The sequence below is a fragment of the Eublepharis macularius genome, chromosome 1, assembly GCF_028583425.1.
Source record: "Eublepharis macularius isolate TG4126 chromosome 1, MPM_Emac_v1.0, whole genome shotgun sequence".
In the NCBI taxonomy this organism is placed as follows: Eukaryota; Metazoa; Chordata; class Lepidosauria; order Squamata; family Eublepharidae; genus Eublepharis; species Eublepharis macularius.
The window spans coordinates 71,726,026-71,743,442 of record NC_072790.1 but is presented as its reverse complement, the minus strand read 5'-3'; the positions used below and the strand labels follow the sequence as shown (position 1 = coordinate 71,743,442).

The following is a 17,417-nucleotide window of genomic DNA, read 5'->3' as shown; positions in this document are numbered from 1 at the left end:
ATGGAGTCTGGATAGTTTCTTTATAAAAAACCTGAATGTAGCAGCTAATGAGCCAAGCAACTGGGGTAGTGATGGTCCTTCTCCATTTAGATTCCCTTGGATTCAGGGAAGAAGGGACTATGTGCAGCAGCCTGGGTCCTTTGCTTGGGCAGGGCATAGCAGAAGAAAAAGGAATGCCAGAATAGGAGACAGCAGTGAGAGGAAGGTTGGTGAGACTGCCCAGGTTTCATGGCAGTGATCCAGGATTTATTTTAGCATCAACACCTGGAGCTAATCCATATCCTTCCTCTGTCCTCTTCCCCTACCCATTTTTTTGAATTAGCGAGCATAGGTTCCCTTGGATATGGGGAAGGGGAGAAACAGGGGATATATTAATCAAACAAACTCAAATAACAGAGCTTTTTGTTTGCACACGTACAAAATTTTGTCTGAAAAAGAAAAATGATAGGAATATTCTTTTTTAAGAAAGCCTATAGGTTTCCTGAGAACAAATTTTCTGCCTTATTTTTCATGTGGGTTTTGTTATTTGTTTATTCTTTTAAGAAACATTTTGTGAGCTGGTGTGGGGCTAGAGTGTCTGACTAGGATCTGGTAGACCTAGGTTCGAATTCCCACTCTGCCATGGAAGTTCACTGGGTGACCTTGGGCCAGTTGCACACTCTCAGCCTAACCTATCTCACAGGGTTGTTGTGAGGAAAATATGGAAAAGAATCACATGTAAGCTGCTTTGGGTCTCCATTGGGGAGAAAGGCAGTTGCCAAGGTCAATGTAATGCATCACTATGACCAAATTACATGTGACACTGAGATAAACAGGAACTAACACCATTTTATTCCTGTATAAGCTTTCATGGACTAGAGCTTCTTCAAACAGCAGGTTCAAGGGGGTTATGAAATGGAAGAAATACAGAGTGAAAAATAATGCTCAAATCTAATCAGGAAAAATACAGAGACCATTCACTACTTATGCTAATCCAGAACATCTGTAATGGATGGAGAATTGCATGCTTTGTTTAGATAGCTGTAGTTATAGAAAAATAAAAATCCTACATCCTAGGTCAATGCAAGGGTGGGTGGAGAAGTGTGAAATCTTTGCATAAATCCCAGTTCAGCGGTTTCATGCTGGAGTCTCCCTTTGAAGTTCTTTTGTTGAAGGATGGTGACTCTGAGATCAGAAACAGAGTGTCCCAAATCTAATAGATTGAAATGTTCTCCCACTGGTTTTGAATATTGTGGTTTTTAATGTCAGATTGGTGTCTATTTATTGTGAGGACTTACCCTTTGTCCAATGGAGGGAGTAGAAGGTCATTCTTAACACATTCTGCTGTGCGTGCATGTGTGTGTATGTATTGCACTGGAAGATGATAGGATTCCCAACCTTCAGGTGGTGGCTGGAAATCTCCTGGAAGTGCAACTGATCTCCAGATGACAGAGATCAGTTTCCTTGGAGAAAATGGCTCCTTTGGAAGGTGGACTGTGTAACATTATACTCCACTGAGGTCCCTCCTCTCCTAAACCCTGCCCTCCCCAGACTCCTCCCTCAAAATCTCCAGAAATTTCACAACTCAGATCTGGCCACCCTCAAAGATGACCAAATAGATCAGCCCAGGATGGTGTAGCTGAGGTTATTAGGTCCTGTAATAGTATTACCTGAATGTATAGGGACAAAGTTAGCATCTTGTTTTGTTTCAGGGCCAGGTCTCTGGTTTTATGTCTCTGTGAGGTTGTCCACTGTTGTTTGACAGGAAGCTGTCTTAGGTGAGGGGTGTGCTTGTAAGCAAGGAAAGGTTTTCATCCAACGTCTATGTGATAGAATTATTATTATGCAGGATTGGCCATAGATGATTGATGATGTGTTGATGTATTGAACTGGTTGTGACTAATTGAAGTTTTTTTATTTCCCCTTCCTATCTCTCAAGAATACCTTTCATCTTTCAGATCCATTTCTTTAATTATTTTTCCAGAAACTGGGGTGTTTTTTTAAAAAAATCTGGAGCTTTGGTCCTTTGTTTTGTGGATTCAGGGCCACCAGAGCATTCCAAGGTTAGGCTGTACCTTTTCCAGCAACCCCCACGCCCCCACACACAGACTGAATAATCTACATTCTTAAGAATAGCCTAGTCTAAGTTGGGACATTCCTTGAGATTTAGGGTGGAACCAGGGAAGAGGAGGGACCTCAGCAAGTAGTCTGGAGATCAGTTACAATTCTGGAAGATCATAGAATCATAGAATTGGAAGGGGCCTTATAGACCATCTAGTCCAACCCCCTGCCCAATAGAGAAATTGCCTAAAGCATCCCCAGCAAGTATTCGTCCAGCCTCTCCTTGAAAACTGCCAATGAGGGGGAACTCGACACATCCCTAGGTAGCCAATTCCATTGCTGAACTAATCTGAAGTTTTTCCTAAAGTCCAGTCGGTTCTCTCCTGTAGTTTAACCCCATTGTTTTTATTCCTATCCTCTGCTGTCAACAGGAACAGCTCTCTCCCCTCCCCTAAATAACAGTCTTTTAAATACTTAAAGAGAGTAATCATGTCTCAGCCTCCTGTCCCCCAAACTGAACATTCCTGGACCCCTCCGTCTTTCCTCGTAGGGCTTCGTCTCCAGGCCCCTGATCATCCTGATTGGTCTCCTCTGCACTCGTTTCAATTTGTCCACATCCTTTTTGAAGTGAAGCCTCCAGAACTACACACAATACTCCCAATGGGGTCTGATCAACGTGATATATAGTGGGACAATGACATCCTATGATCCTGTGCCTTGTTGATACATCCCAAGATTGCAATTACCTTTTTTGCTGCTGTATCACATTGACTGTTCCCATCCACCCATATCCAAAGATCTTGTTCATACACACTGCTACCCAGAAGTGTATCTGTCATCTAGTATGCATACTTTGCATTTTTATTACCCAGGTGGAGAACCTGGCACTTATGCATGTTAAATCACATCTTATTCAAATTTGCCCAATTTTCCAATGTGTCTAGATCTTGTTGAATTATATCCCTATTTTCAAGGGTGTTTGCTACTCCTCCCACTTTGGTGTCATCTGTAAATTTAATGATTAATCCCTTCATACCCTCATCCAATTCATTTATAAAAATATTGAAAAGCACTGGGCCCAGAACCAAGCCTTGTGGCACTCCACTGGACACCTCCTTCCAAACAGATGTGATGCCATTGACAACCACTCTTTGGGTATGGTTATCTAGCCAGTTCCCTAGCCATTTAACCATCCTAGAGTTCAGTCCAAGTCCTCCAGTTTACCCATCATAATACCATGAGGAACCTTGTCAAAAACTTTACTGAAATCCAGATAAAATACATCGACAACATTCCCGCGATCCAGTAAGCCTGTCACTTGGTCATAGAAGGAGATGAGGTTGATCTGGCAGGACCTGTTGGGGACAAATCCATGCTGACATCCCTGTATTATCTTGTAGTCCATCAGATGCATGCAGATTGAGCCTTTAATATCTTCTCCAGTATCTTCTGTGAGATAGAGGTCAGGCTGACTGGCCTGTACTTCCCAGGATCATTGTTTTCCCTTTCTTGAAGATTGGGATGACTTTTGCCCTTCTCTGGTCTTCTTGCACATCACCTGCCCTCCTAGAGGCCTGGAAGATGATCGACAAAGGGCCTCCAAGCTCTTTTGAAAGTTTTCAAACATTCTCAGGTGCACCCCATCTGGCCCAGGGGATTTGTACACATTCAGTGCAGCAAGGTGCTTCCCCACAACTTCTTGCCCATGTCAACCAGCAGCCCCAAAGCCGTGCTTTGCCTACTAACATCTGTAGAAGGGCCTGTTTTCTCCTTCAAGGAGAAAACTGAGGCAAAGTAGGCACTGAGTCTTTCTGCCTTCTCTATGTCCTCTGTCAGAATTTCTCTGTTTTCACCCAGCAATGGAGTATTGCCCCCTTCACCTTCCGTTTGCTCCTCACGTATCTGAAGAACATCTTTTTGTTGTGGTGAGCCCCTCTGGCCATTCTCAGCTCATTCTGAGCTTTGGCCTTTCTAACAGCTACCCTACAGTGCCTAGCTATCCCTAGATACTCTTCTTTGGATACATTTCTTTCCCTCAATTTCTTGAACATCTCCCTTTTCTTCCTTATCTCACCATAGAGCTCTCTGTTCATCCTCATTGGCTTCTTAGATCCTCTACTGCATTTCTGTCTTGTTGGAATGGTGATAGCTTGTGCCTGCAAGAGCTCTTCTTTTAGGAGAGCCCACCACTCACTCCTTTCCCTTCCAGAATTCTTGTCCATGGGATAACTCTCATCATATCTCTAACTTTGTTAAAGTTTACCCTACTAAAATCTAACATGCTTGTTTGGCCACAAACTCCCTTGGCAACCCGCAGCAAAAGGAATTCTGGGAGGACATGATCACTTCTCCCATAACCACAAGGTCATGTTTCTGGGAGGATATGATCAATTCTGGGAGGACATGATCAAGTCTCCTATCACTACAAGGTCATGTTTCTTGGATACCCTGTTAAGCTGCTCACGGAGGGCTGAATTCACCTCATCTCCTTGGCCAGGCAGTCTGTATCAGACCTCAACCACAATACTGCTCATTCTTCCCTCCTTTACCTACACCCAGAAATTTTCCACTGGGTTGTCACTCTCCTCTACTGTATTTCCTGACAATCAAGCCCTTCCCTCCCATACAGTTCACCTCCTCTACGACACTTCTTGTTCTTCTTGAAGAACCCATATCTCTCCACTGCTGTATTCCCATCATGGGAATCATCCCACCAAGTCTCTGTAATGCCTACTAAGTCATATCTTTTCATCTGTATTAGTAGATCAAGTTTCTCCATCTTATTGCTCAAGCTTTGAGCACTGATATAGGCACTGGAAGCCTTTCAACCTTTCCCTTCTTTGATCTGGCCTTCCTAGGTAGGTCTCTGCTAATTGATCTCCTTCTTCCCTGAAATTCCTATACCAGTTGTCTCCATTCCCCTGTGATGTCAGTTTAAAGCCCTTCCACTGTATCTCCCCAGGTCCCTTCCAAACACATTCTTCTCTGTCCTTGACAGGTGGAGTCCATCATGTGCAAGCAGGCCATCAAGAATATGTAGTCCATGATCCCAGAATCCAATTCTCTCCTGCCAGCACAATGAACACAGCTAGTGATTCATCTCCATAATCTTCTGTTCCCATTGCATTCATCTTCCTCTAACCAGCAGGGTTTAAGAGAAGACCACCTGTGCCCCCATTCCTTTCATTTCCCTTCTGAGGACTTCATAATCAGCCGTAATGTGTTCAGTTTTGTTCACAGATGTGTCATGTGTCAGACCGTCACACATGAGTTATGGTCTGTTGGTTTGACTAGTTTGTCCATCTGGTCAGCCCTAACCCACTGAGGTCCTTCACCTTCCAGTACTCTACTCTCCTCAGGCTTCACCTCCAAAATCTCCAGGAATTTTACAGCCACGAGATGGCAACCCTGCTGAGGAAATGTCTCGTCAGTGCTTACCGGGCCCTGCAGTTCAGTGGGTAACATTGGCCAACCACTCTCTTTCAGCCTATCCTGCCACACAATGTTGCTATGAGTTTTAATTTAGGAAGGAGGAAACTATGTACACTGTCCAGAGAAACGTAAGATATAAGTAGTGAGTGTGGTTATGTCCATCTTTTACGGGCATTACTAGGACTGCAATAATGGCCTTATTTATGTGTGAATTCTGTATGACTAGCATGGCAATGCATGGATGAATCTCACAAACGTGGTTTCAGGTAAAGGTATTTAAATAATTGAGATAGGTAGAGGGAGAAACTTTCTATTACAGATTATGAGAATCATATTTCCCTTCCGGTCTTGTTTTTGTTCCAGTCATGTTTTTGTTCCAGGCTTGGCCCTCAGTGCTCTTCTAAAACAGCTGAAGTTTTGTTTCATTCACTTATTGAAGTAAAACTATGTTAGTACTCAACATTTTTCTCATGTTTTTATGCATTCCTTATGTTTTATTTTATGGATGCTGGTCCATTGCCTTTTATTCACTCACTGTAGTAAAATATTACTTTAAAATGTATTTTTGGAGTGGTCACAGTCTTCAAATCTCTTACACTAGAATAATGAAAATGAAATAATAAACTTACTATCTCTGTATTGTTTGACATTATCCAAATGTATTCTGTTTCATAATATTTTATTCTTTGGCAAGTCTTCTTTTTGGCAATATCTGAGGTCACAATCCAACAAAGTTGATTTCAGTAGTATTGAAAAGCATACCTAATATTGAATTGTGACTAGAGATGGGCGTGAATAGCAATATGAACAAAAAAAGCCATGAACAGCCCAATCCGCTGTTCGCGAGCAAGCTGTTCGAGAGGCCCCGTTCCTGGTGAACATGTGTTCGTTCCAAGCCCTCTTCGTGGCATTCGTCAGCCGTTCGTAAAGCCAGACAGTCTGGCGCCTTTCAATCAATTTCCCCAGGCAACATAGGCATGGACTGTCTGAACTCCTTCTGGCTTTCCTTCTGGCTTGTAACACCTCAAAATAGCTTCCAGAAGACAGTCCAGTTTTTTCCACTGTGAAAAGAAAATGACAGGAAAGGGAGGGACCCATGGATCATGCCTTTCCCGGAGTCCAATCTCTCTGAAACTTGGGGGGTCTTCGGAGGACAGTGAGGACTATGTCCCCTGCAAATTTGGTGGGTATTGGACATTGGGAAGGTCAGTTTGTAACTCCTCAAAGTAGCTTCCAGCAGACAGTCCAGTTTTTGCCACTGTGAAAAGAAAATTACATGAAAGGGGGAGACCCATGGACCCTCCTTTCCCTGGCTCAAGTTTAGCTAAGTCCCAAGGGGGCCATTCCGGCTCCCATGAACCTCCAACTACGAACATGTTCGTGAACATGTCATGTCCGTTAATGTTTGTGAATCTCTGTTCTTGGATGGCAATGAACAACGAATATCATGTTCGTTCCCCCCCCCCCCTGTTCGTGCCCATCTCTAATTGTGACATACAAACCAGATATAGACAATTGCAAGTTTGGATCTAACCAATTTTTCTTATAGTTTTCTGGGACTTTTCTGTGTCCAGTTCTAAGTATAAATGTGACATTCAGCCAATGATGTTGTTTGGTATCTTTAACATTTTATAAACAGTTTCTTCTTGTGATCAACAGATTGTGATTATTATTGCACTAAAATTGTATATCTCATTTCACTAGGGACTGACAGGCCCTGATGGGTCATTAGGCCCAGTTGGTCCAAAGGGACAAAAGGTAAGGTTATCAGATTTTCTTTCCATTTTTCAACCATAAAGTTATTTTACAAGTTGCCAAGATTTATTTTATTAGCTATTGAGTCAGGGTTGTATTATTAAAGAATCTAATTATTAGTAATATCCTCCATTGCTTTCTTTTTCTGTTCATTGGTAGGTGATTTTTGTCCTTTTAAAAGTAATGTAAAATGTATTTGCAGGGTGAACCTGGATTGCCAGGAGGCCGTGGACTTCCTGTAAGTAATGGGTTTTATATGGTATCTATTTACAAATCAATACTATGAATTGCTTTTTGCTAGAACAGTAAAAAGGCAGGGGAAAGGCCCTCTTCCAGAATCCCTGAAGGAGTTTCCAGTCACTTGAAAATAAGAGAATAGGCTAAGAAGGAGGGCTTTTATCTTGAAATCTGTACAGAGCAGGTACAATTTCTTTCATTCTTCTTAGCCTTAGTAATTCAACTTTCAGAACTGGCCTTCTAAAGAAAGTTTCAAGTATTTAACCCTAGAAAGTGATTTCTTATGCTAGTGACACTGTAGAAGGCTTTATAGCAGGGATCCAAATGGCTATTCCATGCAGACTCTGGAAGTTTTCAGGCCCCTCATTACTAAGGTCTTTGTGTACCTCTTAAAGCTTCCGTATTTATTCAAAAGCACAATGGCCATGAGTGATCCCCCCCCCAAACAAAATTACTTGACATAAATGTAACTTGTATTGTGAATGTAAGATGATGATCCCCTTTTTAAAAAAGCATATCTAGGGAAAAACCTAGTCTGATTTGAGTAGTAAATATTGTATCCTCAAAGGTTAGGGGAATCCACAAGAGTGTGTAAGATAATATAACAGGTCCAAACTTAGTACGTTACTGAGGTTCATAATCATGCATAGGTATACTACATAGAAAGAAGTGCTGGATGGAGACCAAAACATGCTCAGGTGTGTTAGGTTCGATCTTTGAAATTCCACTAGGAGGGTAGGATAAACCCACTGTCATTTTGTAGAGATCTCATTCACCTGTGCATCATGTTGCTCCTTTATACATTTTCCTCTTTCTACGAACTTGCATATGAGATCTCTGCTATAATCTTCCTGTATATGATTGTCAAAGGCCACTTCCAAATCATGGCACCATCAGTTTATGGGTGCACAGCTGGCAAACAAATCACATATTTCCCTGGCAACTGTCTGCATGAATATATGATAAAACCCTCTGCCTCGGATCCCTGGCCCTATAGTCCTGTTAATGTAATCACTGATTGCATGACAGGAATGGTGGCAGGATCCCTATCCACTTTCCTCATCCCAACCCCATATGTTCATTTGATCTTTGCAAAGCCCCCATGTGTATACATAGAAATAATCCTGAGACCCTCTCCCACATAGTCAGTGGTCATCTAAATAGGGCTTTTTCTTGTGTCCATCTTACTACATCTTGCCTTGAAAAACTTGTACATACTAATTTTCTTGGATGATCCCCCACAGCATTGATATAGGTGTACCTTAAAGTTGTACTTTGAACTAGATTAATCTTACTAAGCATGTCTCAGTTTTGCAAATAGGATCATAGAGTTGGAAAGGGTCCTACAGACCAACCCCCTGCCCAATGCAGAAACTGCCTAAAGCATCCCCAACAAGTATATGTCCAGCCGCTCCATGAAGACTGCCAATGAGGGGTAATCCACCACATCACTAGGCAGCTGATTCCACTGCTGGATTATTCTTAACGTGAAGAAGTTTTTCCTAATGTCCAGCTGGTACCTTCCCTCCTTTTGTTTAAACCCGTTGTTTCCAGTCCTATCCTCTGTTGCCAGCAGGAACAGCTCCCTTCCCTCCTCTAAGGTGCCTTTCACACTGGGACTTTAAAGCATTTCAGTACCTGCTCCACGTCCCATGTTTGCAGAGGTTTCACACTTGAAAGGTAGTCTTGGGACGCAGTATCGGTCTTTGTCCGTGGCATCCCTGATTTTTCTCCCTGCTGACCTACCGTGATGTTAATTTTGAAGCCGCTGCTGAGTCACGGCAGGCCCAATTTACATCAGTGTAAACACTTTTGTCCCCTTTTTGCTTCTCTTCCCTCGCCTCTCCTTTTCCTTGGGAGCTGATTGGTCTGTGTGGAATTAACCACTCCCACTCTCCTCAGCTCTCTGAACTCCTTGTCCACCATTTTTATCAGTAAAACAAGGTAAAGGTCAAAAGGCTGCTTCTCTGTTGGCTTCCGTTCCAAGTTTGCATGCACTGTCTTATTTTTTTTTCAAAGTCAGGAACGATTCCTAACCTTTCTGCTTATTCTCTGCTGGTTTTAAAAGTCAGGAAAGGGTTAAATGGCTGCTTTTCCCCTTCCTCCCTCTAGGGTATGTGCTCTCTCTCTCTCTCTTTAAGCCAGGAATGGTTTGTAAGGACATTACTGCTGATTCCCTCCTGGCTTTAAAAGCTTGGAAAGGGTTAAATGGCTTCTTTTCCTTTCTTCCATCAGTGGTATGAGTTTTTTTTTCAAAACTAGGAAAGTGTTGTAACATGGCTGTGTTGTAATATTACTGTCCTTTCCTCCTGGCTTTAAAGCCAGGAAATGGCTACTTTTCCCTCCCTCCAGGTAAGCTAAAAAAAGATAAAGCCTTTTTTCACAGCCATTTACAAAACAAAGCAGCAGGGAAGCTGCCCGGAGGGAATGAAACAGCAGCATTTTAACCCTTTCCTGGCTTGGCTTAAAAAAAGAGAGAGAATGGAATAAGCAGGAAAAGTACATGTTTTTCCCCAGAACTCCACCACCAATTGTCTCTCAGATGGGCATGGGATAGCCCAATCAGTAAATACAGGTGGCAGATGGGTTCCAACATTGCGACATCACTACACATGCTCAAAATTTTTAAAAAATGAGTGACATGAACTGCAAAGCCCCCAAACCCCAAAACTGCACCAAGACTTCAAAGCCAGTCTAAAATGAAAAACAAGAGCCCGAATCGAAACTGCCTTGGACAGTGTGGAACGTGAGAGTGCCATGCCAAAGCCATTACGATGGGAGCGAATGCTCATAAATGGCGATTTAAACCATAAGTGCGAAAGGGGCCCCAGTGACAGCCTTTTAAATACTTAGAGAGAGAGAGCAATCATGTTTCCCCTCATCCTCCTGTTCTCCAAACTGAACGTTCCCAGGTCCCTCGGTCTTTCCTTGTAGGGCTTGGTCTCCAGGCCCCTGATCATCCTGGTTACTCTCCTCTGCACCTGTTCCAGTTTGTCCACATCCTTTTTGAAGTGAGGCCTCCAGAGCTCCACACAATACTCCGTGTGGGGCCTGACCAATGCAGTATATAGTGGGATATAACAGAACACCCTTTGAAGGGTGATTACCTCATAAATACAACATGTACTACAAAAATAACCCACTATCACTGTTTATGTGTTCTAAATACCTAGATAACTTAAAACAAAGCTTTATTTAAAATTGACCTGATGTTTGTGTTGTCTTATTCTAAATGGTCCTCATATAATATAATGAAGATTGAATGTTCACAAATACAAACATTTCCTGAACTTTTAATCTCTTTCCCTCTCTGTTTGGCAGGGAAAAGGAATTCCTGGATCTCCTGTAAGTTGCATTTCATCTGCTCTCAACAGTTAGTTGCACAACAGATCAAAGAATTTCAATTAAATGACCTAATGAGTTTAATCTTCATGTCATGGGCCTATTATTATGTACCACTGTTAGAGTCTAAGAACTGCTTTGGCTCAGGAAGCTATTTCTCTCCTGGGCTTGGCTGTTTTATACACAATTTCATCAGTTAAGGTAATATGTTTTCCAATACAGGGTCCTCCTGGTATAGCAGGACTTCCTGGAGAAGTGGGCAGAGTTGGACCACCTGTGAGTATCCAATCAACCACTAAAATAGAGTTCCTGTGCCATGTATATATGCTTAGGATGGATGTGTTCCAACAGTGTCCTGTCCATTGATCCTAAGCAACCTATACTTAAATCCTAAGGGTCATATTACTGTCAGTACATGGATGCTTTCAAACATGGCAGGCTGTTGATCCCAGTCCCAGGCACTTGGCGTAGAATTGCTTGCTGTGTGGATTTCCACAACTGGTAGCTACAGTTGCTGCCCTCACTTCTTTTTCAAAGGCTTTATCCCACAGGATGAAATAGAAGAACTGATTAAAAAACACCCCAAACACAGACATTTAGCATCCTATATAGTTTTGTATGAAGTTCTCCATCATAAGTGGGTAAAATTGTCATCGTTTGCTAAGCACAGAGCATAGCCGGTGGTGATATTTTCTTTCAGATGTTGTATCTGTATCTATGGAAGATGTTGGAATCCAAATGTAAAAATTAAGTCTGGGAAGTCCTCATGTGGGGAAAGTACCACTTTAGATTTTATGGATAATGACATTGATTTGAAATTATTCTCATGTTCAGAATTGTCCTTTTGTTGCCAGTTTTCCATAGCAGAAAGGAAACCTGAGCAAAAACTAATTTGTGCTGTGGGTAGGCCTGTTTCATAATGAGACTCGCCTAGAGGATGTCTGTTTGCGGTGAGATTCACATGGTAGTCTGCTTAGATGAGCATCCTAGTATGATCCAGGAGGATAAGCACCCAGCATGACTCCCCAAAACAAGGAGTTGTATTAGTATGGTTAAAACTCTCCCAGGTGATGTGGGGATGAAACTGATGTAATTGCATTGCAAATAGCCACATATTTATTTTAATTTTTATACCGTCCTTCCTCCAGGCAGTTTAGAGAGGCATAAGAATCCCCTTTTTGTACCTGTTTTAGCCTCTCAATAATCCTGTGAAGTAGGTTAGTCTGGAAGATATGACAGGCTCACAGTCCCCCATTGAACTTCATGCCAGACTGGAGATTTGAACCCAAGTCTAATCCAACACTAATTACTACACCACAATGACTTTCATGAAATGAAAAATAAATGAAATGTAGTTTCCAGTGTCCTATACCTAGCTCTGACCATTGTGGAGTGATTGAATTATTTGTCCTATAATAGCTGTGACCGTGAATTCTAAGACTTGAATAACAAAGATCCATATTTCAGGATTGTATAACCTTTATGAAAGAGAGAAAAGAGATGATAAGTGATAAGAATTACTACAACCTTTCTTCCTCCTGTCATGAAAATTATATTTTCTATAATGAGAATTTTCTTGAACTTTGAGCTGTAGGGTTTTGTTTCTGGTCTCCTTTATGACTGCTTCATGCCTATTTATAACAAGCTTAAATATATATGTTTTATAGCTTGTTAATGTGGACTAGTGATACTTGTATATATTTTAGGGTGATCCTGGAAAGAGAGGCCCTCCAGGACTACCAGGACCTCCTGGCCCTAGGGTAAGTTACTAAGTTTAATATTAAATTGTCTTTAATTACCATGGCTGGTAGCTGCTGATAGATCTATCTTTCATGAATCAATCTAATCCCCCTTTAAAGCTGTCTACGCCTGTGGCCATAACTACATCCTCTGGCAGTGTATTCTGTATTTAAATTACTTGTGGAGTAACAAAGTATCTCCTGAATCTACTGCCCGTAAACTTCATTGGATGCCTCTGAGTTCTAGCATTTTGGGAGAGGGAGAAAAATTTATCTCTGTCCTTTCCCCGTGCATAATTTTATAAACCTCTATGATGTCCACTCTAGTTGTCTCTTTTCTAAACTGAAAAGTCCTAGACTCTTTCCTCATAGGAAAGGTACTCTGACCCCTTAACCATCTTGGTTGCCCTCTCCTGTACTCTTTCCAGCTCTGCAAGGTTCTTTTTGAGATATGGCATCCAAAACGGCGCACAATATTCCAAATGAGGCTGCACCAGAGAACTATACAGGGGTATATTTTCAACCCCTTTCAAAATCTTCTGCAGAATAGAATTTACTTTTTTTCAGTGCTGTTTCACATTGGGCTGACATTTTTCATTGAGCTGTCCACTGTGACCGCAGGGTCTCTTCTCTTGTAGTCTTAGCAAGTTCAGTCCCCACTGGCATATACTTAAAGTTGGGGTTTCTTCTTCCAATGTACATCACCTCACGCTTGCCTACACTGAACTTTGCCTCATTGTTGCCCACACACCCAGTTTGTGCAGATCCTCCTGGAGTGCTTCACAGTCGGCCTTGGTTTTTACTTAACCTGAATAATTTTGTGTAATCTGCAAATTTGGCCATTACATTGCTCACTCACAGTTCTAGATCATTTATGAAGAAATTGAACAGCACTAGCCCCAATAGTATGATCCCACTGCTTCTCTCCATTGCGAGAACTATCCATTTATTCCTACTATATGCTTCTTGTCATTTAACTACTTCTTAATCCTTAAGAGGATACATCCTCTCAACTCATGACTGCTAAGCTTACCAAGGAATCTTTGTTGAGGTCAAAAACCTTTTCAAAGTCCAAGTATATAATGTCTATCGGGTCACCATTATTTACATGTTTGTGTGCTTTCTTGAAGAATTCCAAAAGACTAGTAAGGCAAGACTTCCCTTTGCAGAAGCCAAGCTCATTCTCTCTCAGTGAGCTTTGTTCCTCTGTGTACCTAATAATTCTGTTTCTGTCCTTTATTACAGTTTCTGCTAATTTGCCTGGGACACGTTAAGCTAACTAGCCTGTAATTTCCTGGATCCCTTTTTAAAAATCAGTGTAACATTTACTACTCTCCAGTCTTCTAGTATCGTGGCTGATTTTAGAGACGTTATATACTGGTTAGTAGAAGGGAATCATATATACAGCAATAGAAAGAACTGAGCCAGAGAGAGCAAGACACACTGCAGACAATCTATACAGTCTGATTCTCCCCATTTAAAGCAGAATGTACATGTCTTTGTAGAATGGGGTAAATAAGGACCAGTGAGAGGAAAGAGTTGGGACTATAGGAAATACATTGGTTCAATTTTGTTTTAGTTCCCTTTTTTGTCATGTTAAACCTTTGTAACTCTGTTTATCTGTTTACTTCAGGGAACTGTTGGGCTTCATGATGGAGATCCACTGGTAAGATATTTGTCTTTGTGTGTACCTTTAAATTTGTGTGCTTTTAAAGGTTATTTTTATTAACTTCTGGCTTCCTTTTCAGTGTCCCAATGCTTGTCCACCTGGCCGACCAGGATATGCTGGGCTAATAGGCATGAAGGTAAGAGAATTTGGTGTGCTTAACTATGTTGTAGTTGTTGATAAATACTGTTCTTCGTTTCGTCGCTTTGTTGGTTGACTTACACCAGCCATTTCAGGGTGTATTTCATTTAATATGTTTATAAAGTGATTAGTGCAATCCTAAACAGAGTTACTCCAGTCTAAACCCATTGATTTCAATGGGCTTAGACTGGCATAATGCTTCTTAGGATTCTGCTGTAAGAGCTTGAAGCATTTCCCCAAGTTAAATATGTATTAGGAAGTTGTCAAAAACCTGGAGGAGTGATGCCCGCCTAAGCCTTTGAAATGAGATTTGTAGTCCAGATCCCCTGTAAAGTAGTTTCTCTGCAGTTTTAATTTAAAATCTCACTTCCAGAACTAGGCAAGAACCAGACAGACGTGTTTTTTCAGTAACCTCAAAGCTATAAACATACACAGCATTCCTTGCTTGCCTGGTGGATACAACAAAATATAAAATGTATGTTCAGGTCTTCTAACTGACAGCAGGCAAATGAGGCCAGATTATGTATCCTGGAACAAAATTACATGATTAGCAGTCAGAAAGAATGCTATATTCTTCAAATTTAAAACAACTACATGCTGGTTTTTGGTCTTGTCTTTTAGGGTCACAAAGGTGCAAAAGGTGAGGCTGGTGAACCAGGAAAACAAGGCCATAAGGTAAGAAGAAACGGAATTTTAATAGCTTAAAATTATGTGGAATGATAGCAGTTGGTAGAGAAATGGTTAATTTCATCATGCATTTTTTAAAAAAGGAACAATAACTTTTCTCTTATTCTTTGACATTGGCTGTAACACACACCCAGCTATTGATATTTATTTGAACCGTAGTCCGCTTTCTGCTGAGCTTCTGATTAGCTTTGTTTAAAAGGAAGCAATACTCCACACATTGCTCCACATACTGATATCCATGCAAGATTGTTTCTGCGTGGGTGTTGCTTCTGTGTAGAAGAAACTAATGTACACTACATGTAGAAGCCTTGTGCTGAAAATACAGATTTGTACGAAAGGTGCTGTGTATATACCAGTGTTGGCTCTTACAGTCTTAGAATGTTTTTGAGATAATTTGTTGCGTTTTATGCTTCTTTAGGGAGAAGAAGGTGAACAAGGAGGCACAGGTGAAGTTGGAGCTCAAGGCCCTACAGTAAAGTATTTCTTTTTATAAAATTCTTTTAATAAAATTTTAATTGTTCTCTGTTGGGGAGGATCCACAGGGCTAGCCCACACTCTGAGTGCCTTAGGCAATTGCTGAGGGTGCCAGAGGTTGAGGGTGCCGTCTTCCCTCCTCCCAGCATCGGGGTTGGGAGGGGGGGGGCTTGGGCACCCTAACCTGGGTTGACCAAAATCCTGGGCTGTAACACACACCTCCAAGCAAGGAGCCCTCCTACTTCCTAAGAAGCCTTCTTCCAACTACAGTGGCTTTTCCTCCAGAGGATGCTGGTAGAAGGCTTCTTAGGCTGAAGGAAAGCTTCAGATTTTGTTCAGTAAAGTAATAGGATAGGAGTAGGATCTGCCACATCACATTCAATGTATCTATACGAGCATCAGAATTTAATTGAACAACTATTTATAACCAATCCAATATAGGCCTTTATCCAGCTAAAACTGGTCATGATTAACATGACCATTGAAACAAGTGCGGAAAATTCAACTATTTCAAGTCCTGTTGCTTGCAGCAGGAGTTTTCTGAGTGTTTCTTCTGTTTGCTAAAGTGAGCATCATCCAGCCTAGCTGACAGTGAGACCATTTTGCGACCTTGGCCCTTGATCTTCCAAAAGATGAAAAGGGAGGAGGGTAGGAAATTGGCATGGGGAGGGAATACTGGCTGGGTGGCCAAGACAGAGGAACAGATTATTAGACAAATGGACAAAGTAAAGGGAATTACTAGCCAATGGTGGGGGGTCGTATTATTCCTCTCCCTCCGGTCCTTGCAACTCCCCTGATTACTGAAATGTTGCTTGACCTGAACTAACAATCACTGATGTATTGTTAGTTTCTGTTCTTCATTTTAGTGCAGTTCTAGAGAACATGTAAATTTTAGTAGCTAAGATCTTTTAATATTGCATTCAAAGGGAAAAACTCTGCGACTGCTAAATAAAGATGGTCTGAAAACTAATGTGTATATATAATTAATAAGGTGCACTGAGTACATGGTCACAATATATTTTATATTTTCAGGGACCTCAAGGGTTAAGAGGTATAACTGGCATTTTGGGACCCAAAGGAGATAAAGTAAGTATGAACAATGGTGCCTTTGTTATTCATAAATGTTTTGTCAAGCCTGCTGATGAAGCAAGTCATTTCACAGAATTTTATCAATGGAAAAATGAAAAAAATTTAATCCATTTTGTTTGGTTTCATTACTTTGTCTATCTTCTGCTATAGTGCTTTTGTTAGATGTATTTCTAGTCAGGAGGATGTGTAGCTCTGGCCTTTCTATAAAAATTTGGGACCCGGAATCATCCAGGTTTTGATCCTTTACATTCTCGTAGTGTTACATGCATAATTGAATGTAATTGGATCAATAAAACATATTCTTAATCTGGATGCTGGGCTGGTATCCAGCTCTCCCTGAAATATATTAGTAACATGGGTAGATTGGTTACAGAATGGCCCTGATTTAGCTGCACACGAGTATCCCCAGTCAAATAATTGACAGTAGGGTCAATTGGCCATCGGGGGACAGACAGCCAGGAAGGGGGAACTCCAGCTCTCTTCCCCTGACTGAGTAGATATTCAGCAGGGCTATAACAACTACAGGCAGGGCAGCCAGATTTAGTTAGGAACCCTTCATGGTAGCACTAGTTTACACACACAGATCCTCATTGTTAGGGATGTGCATGCCTCTAACTAAATCAGGGTGAATGTGGAAAAGAAACACAGGGTTTGAATATGTTTAATGATCCAAACCATGCCTTATAAAAGGAATTCAGAATAGCTTAATGCTGTTATGAGAAGTTTATTTTCAACCTTTCAGCTACTTTTTCTCTTCACCTCAGAACTCATCTCTAAATTTGAATGTTTAAGGTATTTATAGCCTGCCTTTCAGT

General features: G+C 41.4%; 1 protein-coding gene across 1 annotated transcript in view; it reads left to right on the top strand.

Annotated features, from left to right (window-relative positions):
• The window catches only part of COL9A1 (collagen type IX alpha 1 chain), a 102,827-nt gene that overhangs the window by 23,920 nt on the left and 61,490 nt on the right, over positions 1-17,417 (top strand). Inside the window, exons 11-20 of the mRNA XM_054983926.1 lie at positions 7,177-7,230; positions 7,430-7,465; positions 10,786-10,809; positions 11,029-11,082; positions 12,513-12,566; positions 14,179-14,211; positions 14,294-14,350; positions 14,974-15,027; positions 15,458-15,511; positions 16,546-16,599. Of these exons, the coding sequence (XP_054839901.1) occupies positions 7,177-7,230; positions 7,430-7,465; positions 10,786-10,809; positions 11,029-11,082; positions 12,513-12,566; positions 14,179-14,211; positions 14,294-14,350; positions 14,974-15,027; positions 15,458-15,511; positions 16,546-16,599 (474 nt within the window). The remainder of the gene's footprint in view (positions 1-7,176; positions 7,231-7,429; positions 7,466-10,785; positions 10,810-11,028; positions 11,083-12,512; positions 12,567-14,178; positions 14,212-14,293; positions 14,351-14,973; positions 15,028-15,457; positions 15,512-16,545; positions 16,600-17,417) is intronic.